This window comes from Eurytemora carolleeae, unplaced genomic scaffold (genome assembly GCF_000591075.1).
Source record: "Eurytemora carolleeae unplaced genomic scaffold, Eaff_2.0 scaffold805, whole genome shotgun sequence".
NCBI classification, from domain to species: Eukaryota; Metazoa; Arthropoda; class Copepoda; order Calanoida; family Temoridae; genus Eurytemora; species Eurytemora carolleeae.
The window spans coordinates 85,769-109,475 of record NW_019396832.1 but is presented as its reverse complement, the minus strand read 5'-3'; the positions used below and the strand labels follow the sequence as shown (position 1 = coordinate 109,475).

Sequence of the window (23,707 nt, the reverse complement as noted above, 5' to 3'; positions counted from 1 at the left end):
CTCCCATAATTGGCAAAGACAGCATAATGTATTTGTTTTCAATATTTTTCGTATTTTCACTTCTCAATTTATCTTTTGATTATACTTCTCCCTCTCCTCCCCCTCCTCCAAGTTGCAGGAAGATTTGGGTTGTCCAGCCATGTCTACTGTTTTCCTATGTCTAGATCTCCGCTTCTTAATTAACTGTATTTTATTGCACTAATGAGAAAACGAAACTTTCAAGGTCCAACAAAGGTTTGTTATTCTTTTTTAAAATCTTTCTTTCTTATTCTTTTTTTATTCGAAAAAAGTCAAGGACATTAAACATGTTGAATTATACGAAACGTACCAATTACACCTTTTTCTCCCCATCGTATGACTTTAAGTTTAAAGCTCTAGATTGAAACAATTTCATAAAAAAAGAATTACCCTTTCAAAATCTTGTTCCTGAGACGAATGTATTAATTGACGAAATATAAAATTGACAAAATGAAAATTGCCCAAATGCAGTAATTGACCCATCCTTCGAACTCAACAAGGACTTGGTGGTCTCGTGGAATCTCGGGATTGGAGATTCTTCTGGTATAGTTCACAACTGTCTAGGAAGACTCTTGGGACTAGAGATGTCAACGATAGTGTAACGTAACGTAAAATGTACGTTTTTGTACGTTACGTTACAATAATGTGTAACGTTTGGATATATTCTATATAACGTGAACGTTAAACGTTAACGTTATAGGAGCTCATACCTAACGTTAACGTTAAACAATAACGTTAGAGGAATATACCCCCAACGTTAGCGTTTTGTGGAAATGTAACGCTATTTTTTTAATATCTACAACTTTTTGACCATAATGTACAGAAATGTTTTGTTTTCAAAGGGAGCTCGAAAGTCTAACGTTTGAAAAATGATTTGTGATTTGATTGAATATCGTAACGAAAGGATTTCTATTTCAAAGTTCAACTTTTAAAAAGTGTAACGTTATATAACTGAAAAATGCATTATTGTTTATGAAAACGTTTTGAAACGTTTTTCCTTATAGTATAATGAAAAATTCAACGTTGCAGAAATGGGTTATTATTTTAATAATCAGGAAATGAAAGTTTTTTTACAGAGTAAAATTTCAATAATGTAACTTATAACTTTAAAAAAATGTAATTCTGTAAATAAAATCATTTCATAACTTTTCTCTGAATACTAAATTGATTAGTCTAACGTTGGATATATGAAAATGTTGTTCATAAAACGTTAGACTATGAGGGCTGAGTTTTAATTTCAAAAGCGTAACAATAATTCTGTCAATCAAAACATTTCAAAATGTCTCTAATATATCGATGTAAGAGATTCGACTGATGATTATAAGAGCAAAGACTTATGGTTTTTCATTTCAAGTTTAAAGAAAATGAGTTTATGTCAAAAACTCTTTGCAACCTGATTTCGTAGACCATTAATATTGAAATATACAAGGTTTAAACCATCGGGTTAGAAAGATATAGTGATTAGTAAATTTGAAAAAAAAACTTAGTTCCTTTCTAATGTGTAAACGAGTTTTTTTTGTAACATGCTATTAGTGAAAATTCAAATCTTATAAATGTTTCTTGAACATTAAAGGTTTTGATTTGCCATTGTTTGATGAAACCCACTAAAACTCTGGAAAAGGAATACGACATTAAGAAATTTTTCATATGCATTTTCTGTTTTAAAGAAAATGATTTACTAATTGCAAACAAATCAACTTATTAAGTGGAACGGGTCTGTGAACAAACACAATTGCTGTGTTTCATGTTTATTTGACTACTTGAAATCATAACTTCAGCTGGCATGGTTCATGTTTTAGGTTGAAAAATTTGGAAATGTAGATACTTTCTAAAATGCAACAATATTTTATCAAATGGAAAATGCATGTTATGTTTTATTCATCAATAGATTGTTATGAAACTTTAGAATAGAAAAAAAAAAAATTTAGCACTTGTCTTTCTATATTTTATATCTTTAACCCCAAACAAGAACTCTGAAAACTTTTTCATTTTGGTTTGAAAACTAAAGCTAATGCCGCTTTTTTACTCACTTTGTAAGTAACTTAAAAAAAAACACAAAAAGAACTAAAAATTCGCCACAAATTATAATCTTTGCAAGCTGGTGTTGTAGACTTTTGATATTTCAAGCTATGATTTCTGTTGGATAAGAATGACTAAAGGAATTGAGTTGTTCACAAACTTATATTTCTAATCCCTATATCTTTGCTACCCAATGTTGTAGACCTTAGATATTTTAAACTATGAATTCTGTTAGATGGAAGAAAAGGGTCAGTCTGCATTGCGTAAAAAAAGAAAAAATTAACCCTAAACTAATCTAAAATAATTTAGAACTACTGCTCCACATACAAAAGTGGTTTGCCTTGCCGAATTTTAACTCATTTTAACATCGAATTTCCAAGAAAATGATGTATAACATGAAAATAAAAAATAAAGAAATTTTTTGTGGCCTTACGGTGAATTCTCCGATATTAAATCGTCAAATTGCAACCCTATGGACGAATTTGAATTTTTTTATTGCAATATTTTTTTTAAGTGAAAGCGCAGCGATTTCCGGTGGGCGGTTGGCTCTATTCCAATATTGATCACCCCTACTGGACAATGGACATGCCACTCCATAAATGGAAGGTCACTTGAAATTACGTCTCTAGTCCCTTTAAGACACACTTTGAGTTGAAAGTCTAATGCTAAAAACTTTCATTTACAACTTTTAAAAATCGTTAAACATAGTAATATTATAACATCTTTATATTGCATAATGCATATTCTTCTACACATTCTCCAAAAAGGTTAAAAATACAACAGCAACATACAGGGTGAGTAAAAATATGTAATTATCACGGAAAAAATCTTTCAATGCTTTCATTTAGAAGCAATATTATTTTAATAAAGTGTAACGTTAGAAACATTAAGGCTTGAACATTTTAATACAACGCAACGTATAGAACATTTTTTCAAATCTATCTTAGAAACGAAACGAATAAACAGTTTTGATTGTCAGTTGTAAAATAGTTAACAAAAAAGTTTTCACAATAACGTTTCGATAAATCGTAACAAAAGAAAAGGTGCATTTTAGTAAAATTTCTAAACGTAATTAAAAGAGTTTATATTAGAAAAGTTAAGATAAAACGTAACGTTAACAAAAAAAATATTCTTTGCACTGAAATGCATTGTAAAGTACAGAACTATGCCCCAATGACGTTTTATTGAAGCAAAACGTTTGTCATCTTTTAGATTTTAAACCAAGTGAAAGTGTAACGTAAGGTCTCTGAAAATATTTACCTTGCACGAAAGTGGAACATTAAAAAATTGTGGTTATATTACATAAGCTTTAACGCAACGTTGGGAAAGTTTTTAAAACATCAAATGCAAAAGCGTAACGTTGCTTACTGTTTTTTCAATAAGATTTACTAAAGCTTAACGTTATATAAAGTATTCAAGTGCAGAAAATTCATTACGTAACGTTACTCTATACCATAAAATTTTACAATGTGCAACGTAACGTTTCAAACGTTAATACTTTTGATGAACACTATCGTAACGAAAGCTAAAATCTAGAAAAATCAAAACGTTGACATCACTACTTGGGACCTCAGACAAGATTGCTGGATTTCCGGGGCCCGGAATCGGATTGAGAGAGAAAAATAAATTAGAATTATTGCTAACAAATGAAAATGTTTTAAATCTGAAATTTCGCCCTTTGAATTGAGGCCCACTTGAAATGACGTCTACGGTCAACTTATTTTTCAGAAATCCCCCAGATTCGTTGGTTGGAGGACTAAACACAGAAGATATTTCTCTAAATTGGGAAATTTCCTACATCCTCGTTTTCTTTCCAACCTTATTTCATTTTAAGAATAAAACTTTCTCTTTTGATAAACTTTGCTTATTTCACTTTATCCTACAGGCTACAACTGCTTCCCTAGCTCTATCTTAAAATCTTGGATGACCGAATTTTCTTTTTTTATATTTCACTACAACTGATAATTAAATAAAATACGTCTATAATATTACGTAAATTGTAATTTGTCAATTTTGTATAGAATTACAGTACACATTTGAATAAGTATAACTTTAATCATTATTTAAACTGTAAACGTAATTTCGCTAAAAATGGAAATGCTCGATGAACAACGATACCCACAAAAACTTTGTCCGATTAAGTAAGAATTAGAACTACATTTTTAGATTTTTTTTGTGTCCCTGGAAAGGTTGCTTGCGTATTTCTTGTTTTTAAGAAACAATGTAGAAATAATCAGAAATAAATACTTTCAAATTAAAAAATACTTTAGATCAGTTTCAGGTTATAAGAATATCGTTGTAAATCAGGCATTGCCATCTTTGCAAGGAGGGTCATTGTAAATAAAACTTACATTCAATTTAAGAAAAAATTATCATAATTTAAACAATTTATTTGAAAACACACTACACAGACAAATAAAAATAGAATATGGAAAATCGGTTTCTGTGGTGCAAAAACACAAAAATAGATTGCTTATTACAAATGATATGAACTCTTTCAGGCAAATTCAAAAATTACAAAGATCCATAGAAAAAGAAACCTGTGTTTAACTAGACTTCAAATAGTTGATAATTTAATTCATAATACAAAATTATAAATTAGAATAATTTAATCTAAAAATTGAGATTTGATTTCAGTGTTCAAATCACAGAGTTGCGACATAAATAGAGAGAAGTTAAACGTTTAAATACCGCATTTTAATGCATTGTTGAACTGGACTGAAAGAAAATATTCAAACCAAGGTTGCGCCTTTTTTTCCTCTCTATATAATATCTCTACTCTATGATTGAAATGAGTTTATTTGCACCAGCTTGATGCCAGCTGCTCAGATGAGATCGTGTTTCCGTTCTTGTCGGTCAACTCATTCTTCTTGTTCCCGTCGTAGTTGCCACACACACCGCAGTGTCGACCCTTTATTGCTAGGGAGGGAACCACCTGCAAATACACACATAAATATAATTAGAGATGGGCACACATAATAGAATTAGAGATGGGCACACATAATAGAATTAGAGATGGGCACACATAATAGAATTATATAGAGATGGGCACACATAATAGAATATTATAGAGATGGGCACACATAATTGAATTATATAGAGATTGGCACACATAATAGAATTTTATAGAGATGGGCACACATAATAGAATTTTATAGAGATGGGAACACATAATAGAAGTTTATAGAGTTGGGCACACATAATAGAATATTATAGAGATGGGCACACATAATTGAATTATATAGAGATTGGTACACATAATAGAATTTTATAGAGATGGGCACACATAATATAATTTTACAGAGATGGGCACACATAATAGAATTTTATAGAGATGGGCACACACAATAGAATTTTATAGAGATGGGCACACATAATAGAATTTTATAGAGATGGGCACACATAATATAATTGGTTCTATGGTTATATTTGATAGAGATGGGCACACATAATAGAATTGGTTCTATGGTTATATTTTATAGAGATGGGCACACATAATAGAATTGGTTCTATGGTTATATTTTATAGAGATGGGCACACATAATAGAATTGGTTCTATGATTATATTGGATAGAGATGGTCAGAGTATTTTTGTACAAAAAACATTTTAAAGAATGAACAAACTTTTTATAAACGATGGTGTCGTTTAGAAAAACGAAAAACACAATATTTTACTAAAGTCAAAAGAAAGAAAAACAACATCGAAATATTTATCATTGTTCAAGTGACCTTTTTTGCTGAACAAACAATTTTCCAAAAGAGTTTGAAAAAACAATTGTTGTTCTACAGAACGAACGGTTTTTAAAACAAACTTACGCGGCCATCTCTAGTATTTTATACTTAAAATAAGTTCTACGGATGTCAGAAGAAGGTCAGTTTACAAAACAAAAATAGCGAAAACTGCACTCTGTATACACTGTACAGCTTGTAAGTAGTATTTGGCTAAGATTGCCCATTGGCATTGCTCTTCAGCTTTAAAAGTTGAAAAAGTTTCACTTTGGAAATTATATTTGGAAACTTTCAACTTGTGATGTTGATTTGGATTAAGTACCTAACATTGAATTATGAACTCAGGAGAACTGAAGCAAGCAAATAATTTTTTTCTTACCTCAACGAAATTTCCATCATACAAAATAGTTGTTCCTTGGATTGTCACAACGTAAGTTTCACCGATGTTATACATCCTAGAAAATAGCATTGTATAATTAATTGTGTATTCAGAACTCCAAATTTGTCATTTAAAGGGAAGCTGTAAGCTTAATTTTAAGTGACCCTGTAAAGAAGGCAATGCCAGACTTACGTCAGTACTCTTTGTGTGTTCGTCTAGTACAGAGATTTATGAGTGTAAACTTATCAAAACCCACTTGTATTCAGCTGCATTGTCCAATGCGCACTATGTTTGGTGTCCGTAGGGATAACTGAATACAATGTTCCAGTTATCCCTACTTACACCAAACATAGTGCGCATTGGACAATGCAGCTGAATACAAGTGGGTTTTGATAAGTTTACATTTCATAATTTCAGGAGTTTGTCTTTCAGGAGTTTGTCTCGTCAGGAGTTTGTCTCGTCAGGAGTTTGTCTTTCAGGAGTTTGTCACGGCGCCAAAAAAAGGACAATTTTTACTTAATTTGATATTTTCATGATTTTCATGTGGTTTTAAGAACAATGATTACTTGAATATTTCTGATCCTCCTTCAGTGTGGGTCTTTTCATCTTTGGGATTTAACTCCAGAGCGTTGTCGTTTAAGGTGACTTTCATTGTTTTAGAGCTGGTTGGGTTAAACTCAATCTTGTGACCACCAGCATAGATCTAAGATATTAAAGGGTATTTTTTGTTGTTGTTATTTTCATCTTTTTCATGATCGATTTGTCTTATAAACTTCTTTAAATTCTTTGGAGCCATTAGTTTAACATTTTGAATAAGAATTTTTATAGCTGCACTCTACAAAACATTCCAGGTGTTCTTTTTCTTAGAATCATTTTAATTTGTTAATTTTGAATCATGCAAAAGGAAAAAATTAACTTTTTCCATTTTTGAAATGTTAAAAATTGTGTTTAAGAAACTATACTAACTGAAAACGCCTTACCTTTGCTGCAAGTGGAAGACCTGTGCCCTTTTTAGTAAATACAGCATAGGTCGGGCGATCAGAGCAGTGTCCAGATACTAAAGACCAGCAACTTTCAGGGCTGTAGGAAAAAGAATTACCATCCATTGAGACAAGAGATGAAGAAGTTAAAATGCAGTAATCTAAATAAGAATTATTATGAAATATGACTTTTATGATTTTGTTAATAATTTTTTTGAAATTGGTTTAAAATGGTTTAAAATTACTTACGTAAAAGATTATTATTTACTAATGCAGGTCCAAACATGTCAAATTTTAGATTTCTCAGAGGCCCTCCAACAGGATTAACCTTGACAGGAATATCCTTAAACTCAGAAACTCCCCCTTCTGTTTCCAATTTAACATCACAGCTTGAATCTCTGTTTTTAAACTCCACATCAAGCTTTACAGTGGGATTTTGGCTGGTGACTGCTTTAAAGGTATCAGGGATGTGTTCCAGATAGGGAAGAAGAACAGTCTTGAACAGGTTTTCAACAACAGAAAGTAAAGATCTCACTTCAGGTGTTGTACTTTCAAAGCCAATATCCCAATGATATTTTCTTGCAAGTGCAGAATCAATTCCAGTCATCCAACAAGACGGGGTAATTGGAATGCCATTTCTATTCTTCCAAGCTGGAGAACTAGTATCTTCCATGCATTTCTGGTAGTAACTTGTTGTTTTTAATGATTCTTTAGCTTCTGATGTTGTTTCATGATTGAAATCTACTTTGATTGAACCTGTAGCATCTGCACAGGATGATGTTTCTCCATACTTAATTACCATATTACCCTTGAGGTTCAGCTTTTCTGTTATATCTCCAATGAGCATGGTATCAGGTAGATCTGGATATTGATTATCAGCAGAAAAACATACGGAATAGTTAGGCAATCCAAGATCTGAATTATCCTGACGGGCAAATTGGGCCCTTATCTCATTTTTGGTTGCACCAGGAGCAAAATCATACTTGAAGTTGAACCTGTAGCTTCTACTTGATGGCTCTCCTTTGAAAACAACAAGAGTTTTCATAAGGAACTTTTTACCAACATAGTTATAAAGGGAATCTTGATCACTCATTTTCCCTTGAATAGTTATTTCAATCTCAGAGACAGGATTTTCAGCTGACTGGGAAAATACAGAGTAAGCACCACATTTCTCATTCTTTGGGAAGTAGGTAAGAAAAACTCTTACTTGTCTTAATCCCATGATCAAACTAGACATAAAATTTTGGGGGTTTTTGTTCATGGGAGAAAAAACATTAAATATGGTCAGTCCAACATTAGCATCTGTTAGATCTAATTCACAGTCAAAATACTCTAATTTAGTTGTTGATCCCATTTCTTTGCTTGTTTCTTCATGTATCAATTTTGACCTAGCATTATTTTTTGTAAGAACATATTTGTCTAAACATTTAGGACAATGAGTTTGCAGTCCATTGCCTTTTTTGGTCATTGGTACTACACCTGTTGACGTTTGAGAATGCATCATAAGTAATTGAGGATGGTTAGCTTCTGGTTGAGAAAATTGTACTTTTAACTCTTTTTTAATCAGATTAACTCCAACCACAAACTTTCTTGGGAACTGTGCACCATATACTCTATCTTGTTTGATTTCAAACATGTTACTGCTTCCTAAATCCATAAATGCCATCATATTCATTCCTTGAGTCCTAAGATTAATGTCAAAAGAGACATCTCTAAATATTACTCCTCTTGAAAGACCTTTTTTAATTGTAGCCTGAACCGAGCCCATGGTAGTGAGAATGGAACCAAAGAACATGGGAAACCCAACTTCAGTCGGTTGTTCATAGAGACCTTGTCCCAGAGTGATTGAACGCTGGTGGTTAATACTATATGAGTTGCCTCCTGTTGCATCTTGAAGATCTTTGAGGAAATCAGCTATTCTCCCACCTTCTTCTGTTGCACTTTCATCATATCTTCTCTGAATAATCACATTACTCTTTAGGGACAGAGTAACTTCAACTCTAACTGGTGAGTCTTTCTTAGTAGTAATTCCCATTCCAGATAGAAGTTTAGCTAAATCATCAATTTTCCAGTCACCTTCAGGTAATTCTTGGAACTTTTTCAAGGCAGCCCTAGCAACACCCTCAATTCTAAGCTCCACTCGAATTATTTCACTCATGTATCTGCCATAAAGAGTGTTTTGAACACTTAGTCCAATCTTCAATGGAGATGCTGAGTCTCCACTGCCCACAACATACATCTGATTAGTTCCACCATATCCATACTTTTCTTTTTCAAACTCCTGAGCCCAGATCTTGGATATGCCAATCCCATACTGTGTGTCATGGGTGCCAACCTGCTTCATATGTCTAAGAAAAAGACTCATCAGTTCTTTTTTTTCTGCATTGCAAGGACTAATTGACTTTGAATACATTTCAAAAAGTGTATAAGCAAAGTTGGCTATTTCAAAGTTTTGTTCTGCATAAAGCATGGTAACAATGGCTGAAAGTTGGGTTACGTCAAACTTGCCATAGCTGATAACCATAAGAGCATTCATTCTTGTTTCAGGTCCATTCATCATGTTCATAAATATGGGAAGATAATATGCGGCCGTGTTTCCCTTTACAAATGTTCCATACATTGCAGCAATGATTGCTGATGCTCGCAGAGAATCATCATTATCAGCATTGTAGATGAATGGCTTTAACACATCTGAAACTTTACCCCATTTCAAATTTCTGAGGCATGATAAAGCAAGAGATTTTTCATCCAGGTCATTTGAGGTTGACAAGATGTTAAAGTATTTGTCTGCATATTGGTCACTGAATTGAGAAAGACATTCTCTACTTTCTTGGGAGCCCATATGTTTACCAGCCAAGTCACATGTCCTTCTTACTAAGTGAGCAATGGTAAGAGGAAGTGCCATTTTGAGGGTGTCATATTTGTCTACTGCTGACAAAGACTCCAGTTCCTTTACAAGCTGTGTGTTGGGACGCCTGATATGATATGGAATAGATGTTAATGCCCGAGCTGCATCGCGTCCATTGTCAAATAGACCCTCAATTATAGCATCCTTAACTAGCATAGCTGCAGCTGTGGTTCCTGTAGATCCTAAAAATTCTGTAAACAAGTTCCTTCTTATTACTCCTTCTTCAGAAGTGTCAGCCCTTAGTTTATTGAATACATTTGTTAAACTTTTGTAATTCAGCTTAATCATGATTGCGAGTGCACTGTTCAGTCCATGCTCATGAGCCTTTTCTATTTCTTTTGATGCATCATGAATACCAAAGGAACCCTGCAACTCACTCAAAGTGTTCAGTAAAGCTTGTTCATAAACACTCTGAGGCTCATTGTAGACTTGACCAATACCAAAGTAGTTTTCTGATGCCTGAAGATCTCTGTCTTTATTCCAATGATATGAGTTGTCCATCTCAAAGGTAAGCTCAGTTAATTTTTCTCCTCCTTTGGGATTGATGCTTCCGTCTGAAGCTTTTACCTCCTGAAGTGTTAACTGCCTCTTAGTGTAAACAAAATGAGATGAACCTTCTGCTTCAAAAAACTGTGCTCCAATTCCTGCTTCTGTTCCCATCTTTTCTACCACAGCTTTGTTGTCACGCATACCAAGAACATAATAAGAGTCGGATTTGGAATATATTGGCTCTGGATTTGATCTTCCTTCTTTTAAATGACCATCCATCAGACTTGCTTCCATGGCATGATTTCCATCACATATCCATCCCCTCCAATTGTCAATAAACCTGTAGGGACGATTGGCACAGTCTGAGAAATGAGACACTGATCTTGTTACAAAGCCCTGGTTCACGGTATAGTGGATGTTACAATCTCCATGCAGAGATTTCTGTAAAAAAAATATATAATTTTTTTCTGACTTATTTAAAGGAATAACAAAACCAATCTTATTGAATTGATAAATTTTTCATTATTTTTATATTAAATATTTATTAGATAATAAATGTTACCTCCATAGACTCAAAATAAGACTTTTCAGATGATTCCTCACTCAACTGTAGATTGGAGGCCAGTGCCTTGATCTGATTTCTAAATAAAAACCTATATTAAGTAAGAAAAAAATTTAATTATCTGTACTTTTAAATTTGATCCCTGATTAGATTTGATTCAGTTTCATAAGACAAAATTTACTTTGTTTGTCTTTTTAAGCATTAAAAGCAGTTAGTTTTAGTTTCAATGAGAACTCCACACCTGTAACTTGTGAGGATGAGTTTTCCAAGAGGAATTTATCAAAATAAAAGGTAATAATTTGCTAATTTGCAAACCTTGCATGTGTGCAAGGTTGTAATGCAAGAAAAGTTATTTCAGAGGTGTACACATCTTTTGTACTGCAGTGTACTGTCTCTGAGCGGTAATGTAAACACTAGACGGATGTCAAAGCCTGACGTGGGATCCATCTTTCACAAAAAAAATCAATGAAATATTCTGGTCATAGGAAACTTTTATGTGAATTATCAAAATTATCCAAATTTAATGCTTTTAACCTCCTTGGATACCTAACGAACACTGATGCATCTATTCTTTTGCATGCAGCGTATACGCAACTGCTATTAACTTTCCATGCATTACCACCTTGCATGTGTGTATGAATATTTATCAACTTATATATCTTATCCATTTTGTATGTTTCAGTTATATGTTTTTGATGTGTGTATATGTGTAGATATGATTCAATAAACAACTAGAGAAACATTTACTCATTATACATGATTCTACCCAGGCAAAACTTGTTGTTTGGGTTTTATTAAAAGTAACCACGAAACTCAATACTTTCAAAAATCCCTTAATTAAAATTATCTCAGCAGAGCTTGCGATTTTAAAAAATCGGGAAAGTACGAATTAGTAAGCTGTCGTTGGGCCTTATTTACGGCTTGAGCTTTCGGATTCAAGTTGTTGTTAGGCCTTATTTACGGCTTGAGCTTTCGGATTCAAGCTGCATCTTATTTTCAACAGATGAGTTCAAACTTTGACTATTTACTCTATTTTTAATTGTATTTAGAATACGAGAATCCATAAACCTTTCTTGGGGCCATGTGAGGTTCCACAAAATGATTAGATCAGCCGTTTTGACTTTTATCGGTTACAAAGAAACAGACAATCTAAGCATATATTTATATGAAACCTTTTGTATTGGAAGAAATATATATTTAAACATCTAAAATGTATATTTAAACTGAAAAAAGTTGAAAATACTATATACATATATATATATATTAATACATATACAGAGGTTTGGTCCATCATCGAATGTTATATATTAATATAAATATATATATATATATATATAGCTATATATATATATATATTTATATTAATATATTGAGGATTACCCTGTTGTTTACCTGACGTGTACAGGGTGCTGCGGGGGCACTTCAATGCTAACAATCTAGAATAAAAATCTGTGTTATAAGAAATGTGTCATTAAATCCGGTTTTTTATTTTTAAGATACAAAATATTTAATTTATCTAGTATATTGTTGCACGTGTGAAATGCCTATCAGTTCTATATTGAAAGAAATGTTTAGTCTACACTGTAAAAATCAAAAAGAAAATATTAATTTTGTAAACTGTTGCCAGGGATCAATATATTATTGAAATAATAAATGTAAATTTGCCACAAAACATGGCTTATTTTCTGCATGAACTTTTTTAATGTGACACAGGTCGTATTGAGGTTCTCTGGTTGTTAAATATTTAAAGCCCTATGCAGAAATTTTCCATCCCGGCCCTACATCCCCTGCGGCCATTGTACACAATCCTGCTCTATAGTTCATAATCTGATATTCTAATCAAAGAGAATAGAATATATATTAGAGTGGAATTTAGACAATCCTTCGGTATGAATTTTATCAGTCCCTTTCAGCCTGAAAGGGAATTCAAAGTGTACAAATCATGTAAATGTTCACAAATTATGTTGTGAACCATATCCCTCAAATTTCCCCTGTTGTAAGGTCGTCTCCGACAAACTGTATCTCCGTTGAACCCTCCGTCCACCCACCAAACCAAACATTGCCAAGGATTTTGCATAAACATAAACAATAACCTCATGGAGCTAATAAAAATTTAAGTGCATTAAAAGAACCCATTTAAACATAATTTTCAGTTAATCATTTGCAATCAAACAGTGAACTTATTTAACCAGACGAATATTTATTTTCAGAAGAATTAAATTGCTTTAGACTTCAGTTCAAACAACTCCAATCCTGCTAAACCTACAAAACCTAGAATTCCAATACTCATTTATTGATAAAAACCTTCAACTGTTTAATCTTTATTAACAATTATTATTTATATGCAAGTACGTCAATAACAATTTGTATTTTGTAGGAAACCTCGTTACTGAAATATACAGTTTCAAGAAGTTCTCGTCTATCTGTGTATGGTTGGACAGAGTGTTTCCCTCACGAATTTGCCTTATTTCCCTATTTCGAGTGTTATTCCTTTTGTTCGGCTCACATATGTGCAGTAGAGTACATTAATACAGTATGTTCCCTAGACTATCCATTTTAATTTCGAATTTTTTAAAGCTGTCAAATAAACTTGATAAATGAATAAGGTAAATGAAAAACATCATTTGATTTATAGTTATAACAGAAAATCATCGTTTGTAAAATGAAAAGCATAGAGTTTATGTGAAATGATAATTGGTCAATTATGAAACCAGCCTATTTCATAATTTGGTTTTCTTTTAATATTAATTTTAGATTTTCTATAAAATGATGTTCCAGGGCCCAAAAGGTTATATAGCATAAATATGTGAAGTACACCTGCAGTATGGAAACAGTACAACAAAATGGCCATTTAACACTTTTTTCTAGTAAATTCCACTCTAAAATATATTCTATTCTCTTTGATTCTAATCCCTATATATTTGCAACAGCTGATGATACACAAACCTTTGATATTTGATCAAACAGAGTTCAAAGCTTCAAATATCAAAGTCCTAAGACCTGCAGAGCTTTGAACTGTTGTGTTGGATATTCATAATCCCGATCCCTTGATATCGATATCCACACTGAGCTCTTTTTATTTGAGGATTAATGCTTAAAGGGACTGTAAAGGAAAAATGTAAGGGGGTATAGACTGAAACCTTAGAACTTCAGGAGTTGATCGAGACCTAAAAGAGTTCTATCTGATGTTCCTGTCTCGAGAAATTGATATAAAACAGTGTCAAAATCATACCAATACCAATATATATAAAATTTGGTACAATAATCTAAGTTTTAAACAGATCGTAACCAATCTTAAAACGGCGATATCCCAGAGGATCCTGAAAAACTAAGTTTTGCTCTTAATATTATTTGAATTTCATAATTTTTCTTTTTTAATAGCTATAAATGATTATATAAATAATACGTCCGCATCACATGGCCAGAACTTCCACCAATGGCAGTGCTGTATCATTTTCATGTGAGTCCGTCTGGATTAACAAAAGATTGAGATTTGGATTCAACAAAACAAGAGTTTCCAGATTTAAATGTAAACATAAAAGTGTTAAAATTTGAGTTTGAGACAATAAATTTGAAATGATGTTGTGACCAACCTTTCCCTTATTGTAGTTTACAACAAACTCATAGGAATATCCAGCTGCATTCTCATAGCTAACATTACCCCACGCTGAGTGGTCTATAACAGAATGTAAAGTTGAATTACAACAGTTAGAACAAGAAAAGTTTAAATCTTACAAAACTAAAAATTTCATAAAGTAAAATCTTAAAGTTATAATTACTAAAGATATATAAATAGTAAAATTGCAAAATTAATATTGCTTATAAAAGGTAGAATTGCAAGGTGTTAACATTACAAAAGTTAGTATTACAAAAGTCATAAATACAAAAGATAGAAATAAAAGAAAGAATGCCAAAAAGTTATTTTTACAAAACTAAAACGTGTGTAAGTTGAAATCTCAAATTACAAAAGTTAGAATTACAAAAGATAGAATTACAAAATGTATGATTACAAAAGTTAGAATTACAAAAGCTAAAATTACAAAAATTATGATTATAAAGGTTAGAATTAGAAAAGTTATAAATAGAAAAGTTAGAATTATAAAAGTTGGGATTAGAAAAATTAAAATTACAAAAGTTGGATTTACAAAAATTAATATTATAAAAGTTAGAATTATAAAAGTTGGAATTTTAAAATTTAGAATTACAAAAGTTGGAATTACAAAAATTATAATTATAAAAGTTAAAGTTAGAAAAATTAGAATTATTAAAGATGCAATTACAAAAATTATAATTATAAAAGTTAAAATAATAAAAGTTGAAATTAGAAAAGAAGGAATTACAAAACTATAATTTTAAAAGTTGGAATTAGAAAAGTTAGAATTAGAAAAGTAATAATTACAAAAGTTAGAATTACAAAAGTTAGAATTACAAAAGGTAGAATTGAATTGAAATAATTACAAAAAGTTATAATGACAACAGTCATAATCACAAAAGATAGAATTATAAAAGATATTATTACAAAACTAAAACTTGCGTAAGGCAAAATCTTAAAGTTAGAATTACAAAAGTTAGAATTACAAAAGTTAGAATTACAAAAGTTAGAATTACAAAAGTTAGAATTACAAAAGTTAGAATCACAAAAGTTAGAATTACAAAAGTTAGAATCACAAAAGTTAGAATTACACATTGACAAAAATTGAAGAGGTGTAGTTGCCAAGTATAAAAGATTAGATAGAAAATCACAATTTATAATTTCATGATGGAGAATTACATAAATAAAGAAAACATTAGAAGAATTCTGAAAGATTTCAAAAAAGAACTAATTAGAATTATAGAATTAAAATAATGTGACCTGTAGGATATGGTCCATTGTATTTAGCGTATGTAATATCAAAAACTCGAACATTCACTTTGTCATCGCCAACCTTAAATATTAATTTTTCAAAAAATAAAACCATTACAAATGTACCCACATAGTTTAAGACAAATTATGTCAGTTTGATTACTATTAGTTATTTAGAAGAAACTTTCCGAAAGAAAAGGAATTGAGTCTTTGTCACAAACTTAAATTTACTAATCCCAATATGTCTTTTCTACCCAATGTCTACGACATTTGGGCGCGAAAATATATAGGAATTAGAGAATCAGAGTTTGTGTTAAACACAACGAGGATATGGTGCACTTTGACTTAGAAAACAGATGGTAGCAAAAAAGTCCATCAAAATTTATGGATTAGCACTGGAGAAAAAACCCGGAAATATTCAGGTTTTTTAATGAAATTTTGATTATGACGTTGTTTTCTTGATATTTTTACCAATGTATTTGTCTATAGAGTGAACAAATGATATTATATTTAACGTTGATTAGGGTTCCCAATGCAAGTGGGTTTTACTTGCAAGCAACTGCGAGCCCCTTAATTCCGCACAAGTCTGCTTAATTGCTCGCAATTCCAAGTAGTTCCGCCGATTCCTCGAAACGGAATTCTGGTTGGAAACCCTAATGAATGCATGCAGTCCATACCTGTAATCTGACTGTGGAAGTCCATGACATTCCAGCGGCAGCTGGTGTGAAGTCCATGGTACCAGCTGTTTGTATTCCCTCCTCCTTGTAAACGTATTCCCTTCCATCCTCGAGAAAACATGAGGCTAAGCCTAAAAATCCAGATTGTTTTTGTTTATATCAAGGTTGTTCAGTAAGGTTGCTTACTCTCGATGCGCTCCAATGTACAAACAATGTCGTCTCCTAATTAATAGAAGTGAAATCCGTAAATAACGTCACTAATCCTTACACTCGCCTCTATTATCAGTAACGTCATTTATCTCATTAACGTCATTTGTTTATGAGACGACATTTTCCGTACATTGGAGCGCATCGAGTGTAAGCAACCCTTGATTTATTGCCATATAAAAAAACATCAAATAGTGTCTATAGAGAGGGACCGTCCCTTTCCGCTCAAATTCTGAACGAAAAATCGGCTTTTTCTCCGGTCACAGTTGTCTTTGAAAAGTAAGATTATTACCAATCAAGAGCGAATAGGCTGTTTAGTTTACCCTGAAATTACCCAAATAAGTGAACGGTCCCTTTAAAGTTAAAAATCTAGTTTTTTAGTCTTTAGTCATTAACTTTGACTCTTTTTGAGTCTTTTAAGTCAAAAAAAAATTTCGCCTGCGGCACGATTTTTTTTCCTAATTATTAATTTTTTTGTTCCTAAAAAATCTTGCCCCTCCCTCACTTAAATCCTGTATCCGCCCCTGGGTAGACTGTCCCGTTTTGCTGTGTTTAATCTGTATACTGTATACTGTACAACTCACAGGCAGCCGTAGTACATTTCCGAGCTGGGTCAACCTTTCCGGTCCCAGTTTGTACAGTACCGTACGGACATTGGGTTAATAAAGCAGACAATCAACAGGACTAGCTGGTGCAACATGGTTGACGCGGTCAGACTTTATGCTTCATTTACGTTGAATTTACTTTTACTAAAGGGGCAGAGGTGCGTGAACTTTCCCTAGCTGCGCGCCTTATAGTCTTCCAGATACTTTAAATTGACAAGAGTTTTTAGCGCGTAAAAAAACACAAAGAACGAAATACCATAGTTGCCAAAGATCGACAATAGGGTTTCATAAATTCTACTAAAAGTTATTGAAAGAAAAAGTATAATGGGCCATGCAGATTTAATCAATTAAGGAAAATTCAAAATAATTAATTTGTAAAAAAAAGTTAAAGTTAAAAAAAACTTTTTATGTAAATTCTAAAATTCTATTAAGAAACCTATAGTTGATAAGAGAATGAGGAGCTTCATCCTTGGCCCCCCTTCCACACGTACTGCGCCCTGATCAGTCTCAGCAATATCTTATATAAACTTTACAACATGTGACACAATATTGGGGTTAGTTCAGGTCAGACAGCTTAAAGGGAATGCTCACAACTTTAGAAACTGAGATTTAAAAAACATTTTTGAGATTTTTTTTATTTTCATGAATTTTTACTAAGACAAACTTTTTAACTGAAAAGGTTTCTTTCTAATAACAATTTCACCTTTTTTGCTTATATAATAATTTCCCGGCATTTCTTCTTTTTAGTTTACATCTAAAGAAAGATGTATTTCAAGGAACGCTTCGTGCTCCTCTTTTAGTATATAACAAGTTTAGCTGGTAAACGTTGCTCTGCAAGCTGCCATTTTCGTCTGCATATTTCGTGGAATTTCAAAAATATTCAAAGTTTACATTATTTTCCGTTAACAATTTGTTTATCTCCAACCATTCATAAACCTTTCCTGGGGTCATGGGAGTTGTCATATCAATATTTTGGCATAATCGGTTCAGCTGTTTAGACGTTTAATGGATACAGACAGTCAGTCAAAGAAAAGTATATGAAATTGTAAGCATGAAGAAAGGCTTACTTGTACATAAACTGTAGTCAATGATAGAAGTGAGGGACAGATGACAAGTCTTCTCATCGATCATGTAGGGAGCAGTGGGACAGATGACAAGTCTACTCATCAGTATCATGTAGGGAGCAGCGGGACAGATGACAAGTATTCTCATCGATCACGTAGGGAGCAGTGGGACAGATGACAAGTCTACTCATCTGTATCATGTATAGGGAGCAGTGGGACAGATGACAAGTCTTCTCATCGATCATGTAGGGAGCAGTGGGACAGATGACAAGTCTACTCATCTGTATCATGTAGGGAGCAGTGGGACAGATGACAAGTCTTCTCATCGATCATGTAGGGAGCAGTGGGACAGATGACAAGTCTACTCATCAGTATCATGTAGGGAGCAGTGGGACAGAGGACAAGTCTACTCATCTGTATCATGTAGGGATCAGTGGGACAGATGACAAGTCTACTCATCAGTATCATGTATAGATATTTATCCGTTAAGAAATGCCAACTCCTCGTAGAAAAGCAAACCACCGAATTGAAACCGGGAATTCTATTGTTAATTCATCCATTAGGGGATAGACAAGGGTTTGAAAACAAGGCAGGAGTAAACGGCATGACCTGGGCTAAAGCCGAAACAAAAACCAGTTGTGACGAAGGGTCGGAAGAGTTACCCCGATCAAGGCGAATGAAAAGCGGAGAATCCGCCACGAGAGCTCCGGCTTTCTATGAGTCAATGATTCATTAGTATAATTTTATTTGTTCATTTTTTGCTTGTAAATACATTTTTTCCTAAACTCTGTGGATTAACTCACGTCAGTTTTTAGACAATAAATTTCCTTATTTCATACTACTTTTTAATGGTAACAATTGGCAAACAAAATTAAATACGGGGTTACCCACAAAGGTTGAGACTTCAGAGACGATTGTACAAAATCTATTTTAGTCCATTTGAATGCAGAAACCGAAATTCAAGCTTCTAATCGTCATATTTTTAGGGTTTGGGCTGCTTTACAGTCTCATCCTTGGCGGGTAACCAAGCATTTCTCAGATTTTCCTATTTTAATTTTTCTGAATTTCTGTACAAAATTAAGCTAGATTTAAAGCTTATGGCCAAAATTTAAAGCTAAAAATGAAAACGAAAAATATTTACGAGGATAAAGTTTTAAAAAAGTTAAAATTATAAACCTCTCTTTGGTGATGCAATTCGCAAGCGGCAAACGGCAAACGGCATATCCGGCCGAAATTTTATTCTGATACTTCACAGGTCCAAGGAAGGTTTATGGATAGCCATAATTTCAAAAATTTGACTTTTTCAAAATACGCCAAAAATTTAAAATTGAAGATGTGCACGAAGCGCTCTGAAAGCCTAGGAATTTATATACTCCGCTTTAGATCATTGTATTCATTTAAACTATCACCTGATTAAATTAAGTAAAATATATTTAATATATAAAAATAGATTTTTGAAAATGAATCTTCCTTGAATCTACCAAATATATTAAATAATTAGTCTAGTTAGAAAATACAATTTGAAAATTCATTAAATGTTATTAGAATTGCGGAGAAATGAATGATATTTGAATTAATATTTGGGAACCAACTTAAATAAGCGTCTTAAAAAAAGGTAAAACATTTTTTTTAGCTTTTTTATCCAAATATTATAAAAAATTTAAATCTGTTGAAAAGCATAAAATCGGAAACTTCAAAACATAAATATCACAAATTACGTCATAACTTCAATGTTTCTTAAAATAATTTATGTAAATAAAATGGGGTTAGTGGACTTCAATTGGAGGTCCCATTTTCCTCAAAAAAAAAACCATAATTAAAAACTCCTCTTGCTTGTCCAAATGATCCCACATATAAAACAATTGTTATAGTCATAAAACGACGCCCTTTGATGTCTTTATTGCAGTGCAAAAAAATCCAATATATTTTATTAATCCTTTCGATGAATTATTTTAGTCTAAAGATGACTTTATTGGGCCTAACAGTAATTCCACTCATAAGCGGGGTTTTAAAAGTTGTTAAACTATTTGACAAAAATTTCTCTACTCAGCCATTTCAAGGGTGTACGAGGGAGGGGCTGGCTCGGCGTGCCCCCCTTGAGGGGGGCACCCTTATAAAAATACTTTAAAATCTCACTTTTGCCCTTAATTAAAAAAGGTCCATTAAAAAAGCTTAAATCAATAATGCCTTCAATGTAAATGTATCATTATTTATAATTATACAACATGTATCGTTTCTATGAAAATATAGATATTTCTACAGAAACGTTTCCATCTCTATTTTTCACCCATTGAAGCTTACACCACAGTATTTAAGAGGAAGTGTCTGATGAGTCCACTTAAGAAAATTGCATAAATAATTTATTAATACCTGTTATATGGAATTGTGTATATATGATCGAATAGTTTACATATGTTAAAGTATGTATCAATATTTTTTCAAAAAAGGGGTTTATAAGGGGGGGGGGACACAAATGCTTTCGTACGCCACTCAGTCGTTTAAAGAGATATCAAAGGTTTCTATTCTTCTGTGCAATCTTATAAGAAAATTATACCGAAAACGAGTTTTAAATATTTTTTTTTTGCCTCTAAATTTGTCAATAAAACACATTTAGGCCATTTCTAAACTCCCAAAATATTTTCAAACAGAATGGAATTGAGTTTGAAATTTTTTTGTTACTTTAATCACTCCCAGATGGAGATGAAGGAAGATGAAAAAGACGCGATTTTTCACCAATTTCTGAGTATTTGATCATCAAAAACTCAAAAAAAAAACTCTGTCAAATATTGTCAATACTAATTTAAATGATCTCTAAAATGATATCACATTCCAAAATCTCTAAAATATTGACAGAGCTAACCCAATTTAGCCGAGAATAGTTGAAAAAAGCCAAAAATGCCAGGAAAAACAGTAAAATCGAATTGGGCCGTTTGGGGAAATTATTCTTAAAGGTTAAAATTTCGTATTTACCCTAATGTTTCCTAAAAATGTGTCGCACAACTGGGATTTTTTTTCAGGGGCTCCCTGGGGGGGGGGGGGGGGAGAAATATATAATAGTTAAAAATCACCCATATTCCCTTAAATTAATTTTATATCATTAATATAAACTTTTTACAAACTCAACTCTGTTGTCTTTGAATAATTTTTTTATTGCATTAAAACAACGATTTGGGAACTCCAGAAGTTTGAGAATTCCAGTGTAAAATGCATAGCTAAATAAAAATGCCCCCCCCCCTCTACCCTCTCTCCCCTCCACTATAATTTGCACACTATACAGGGTGTATCAAATTAACTTGTATTAAACAGTCAACCTCTTATACCTCCCCCTTATTTATTATTTGCACTAATATAATAATAAACATGAGTTAAGATTAGAGATAAGATAACCTAGTTTAATATAGTAAAGCAGTTCTCCACCTATCTGTCAAAATATCTAACTCTCAAGCCTTTTAGCTGTATCTGTATCTGTATCTTTATCTGTATTTGTATTTGTATCTGTATCTGAATCTGAATCTGAATCTGTATCTGTATCTGTATCGGTATCTGTATCTGTATTTGTATCTGTATCTGTGTCTGTATCTGTATCTATATCTGTAACTTCATATGTATCTGTATCTGTATCTGTATCTGTATCTTTATCTGTATCTGTATCTGTATCTGTATCTGTATCTGTATCTGTATTTGTTTCTGTATCTGTGTATGTATCTGTATCTATATCTGTAACTGTATCTGTATCTGTATCTGTATCTGTATCTGTATCTGTATCTGTATCTGTATCTGTATCTGTATCTGTATCTGTATCTGTATCTGTATCTGTATCTGTATCTGTATCTGTATCNAACATGGGGGGGTGTAAAAAATGCTAAACTACAGAAAATCAAGTCTTTGCAAAAAAGGGCAATTAGAGCAGTAAATAATAGTTCATTTAAGGCACACTCAGATCCAATATTTTTCAGATTAGAACTCCTAAATTTTGATGATACATATAAACTAGGTGTTCTATCTTTTATGCATAAATACTTTTATGAAAACCTTCCAGCTTCCTTCCATGATATGTTTAATTCTTTAGCTGAACCAAATAGAACAAAATCATATAAGCTTGAACAGGTTCTCTTTAAAACTCTAGAATGTTTTCCCTCTGCTTTATTTCCAAAAATATGGAATTCGATTGAATTAGAGCTGAAAGAAACTAAATCTGCAAAATCGTTTAAAGAAAAGTCGCCAAGATCTCTTTAGATAGTTATGCAAATTATACCTGTAAAAAACAAACTGTGTATCATGTGGATAAACTTAGTCTTTACTATCTTCATCACCCTGTAGTTCATAAACATGATTTTAATAACTTATGTTACCCTCTGTTCCAACCCTTACGCTGAGTATCCTCATTCTTATGTTTAAAATGTACAATGTACATTGTTTTTATCTGCAATTCTCATTCGTTTATAGTGGGCCAACCAATTAAAACAACCTACTCTGGTTAGGCGGGTCCAAACTACATAGTAAATTGTGATTTTTTTATTTGTATTATCTCGTGCTTTGTAGTTGAATAAAATATGAAAATATGAAATATGAAATATGAATCAATGCTTTAACAGGTTTTTCAATATTTTTTTCCAATTTCTTTAGATTCAAATTCAGCAAGTTAATTTTTGTTGCCATCTCATCAGATATCCATTGTAAAATTGATACAATAGACTACGGCACCTTAGAACTTTTTTCCATCCTTTCTGAAATAAATGAAAAAAATTTATTTTTTACTTTTCTACAAATATCACAATTATAAAAATAAAAATAAAAAAAATAAAAATAAAGATAACAATAATGACATTTACAATTGTTTTAATTAGTCTTAACTTCTTGGTTTTAGGAAATTGTTTTTAGATGATAAATATCACTTTTTGTTTATAATATTTGCTGAACTTCCCAGGCTTCACAATTTACTTTACTCCACCACCTTAGTTTTTTTTTAAAAGATCACTTAATAACTTTTACTTAAAAATTCCTGGTTTTTCTATAAAACAATCTATTTCCATTTCTGATGAACTGAGCTTTTTAAACATCCTATCCCAGTAAGGAAGAACTGAGCTTTTAAATTTCATCCTGATCCCTGATATTTGCTTTTAATTTGTCTTCATCTTCTGTTTTTGAGGAGGCTCCTGAACCTGATCTTGTTCTCACTCAAAACAACGTGATTTTGGGTTGCTTTGAATCCAGTTTGTTCTTTAAT

At 32.2% G+C, this 23,707-nt stretch overlaps 1 protein-coding gene across 1 annotated transcript; it reads right to left on the bottom strand.

Moving 5' to 3' along the window:
* Positions 1 to 4,020: 4,020 nt before the first annotated feature.
* On the bottom strand, positions 4,021 to 17,904 carry LOC111709179 (uncharacterized). The gene is made up of 11 exons (XM_023482791.1): positions 17,853 to 17,904; positions 16,605 to 16,735; positions 15,937 to 16,009; positions 14,678 to 14,760; positions 12,477 to 12,520; positions 11,085 to 11,163; positions 7,375 to 10,963; positions 7,126 to 7,286; positions 6,712 to 6,848; positions 6,146 to 6,221; positions 4,021 to 4,972 (listed from the first exon to the last, which is right to left on the bottom strand). Exons 1-11 carry the CDS (start codon positions 17,881 to 17,883, stop codon positions 4,835 to 4,837), a joined length of 4,542 nt encoding a protein of 1,513 aa, XP_023338559.1. The 5' UTR covers positions 17,884 to 17,904; the 3' UTR covers positions 4,021 to 4,834.
* Positions 17,905 to 23,707: the final 5,803 nt, after the last annotated feature.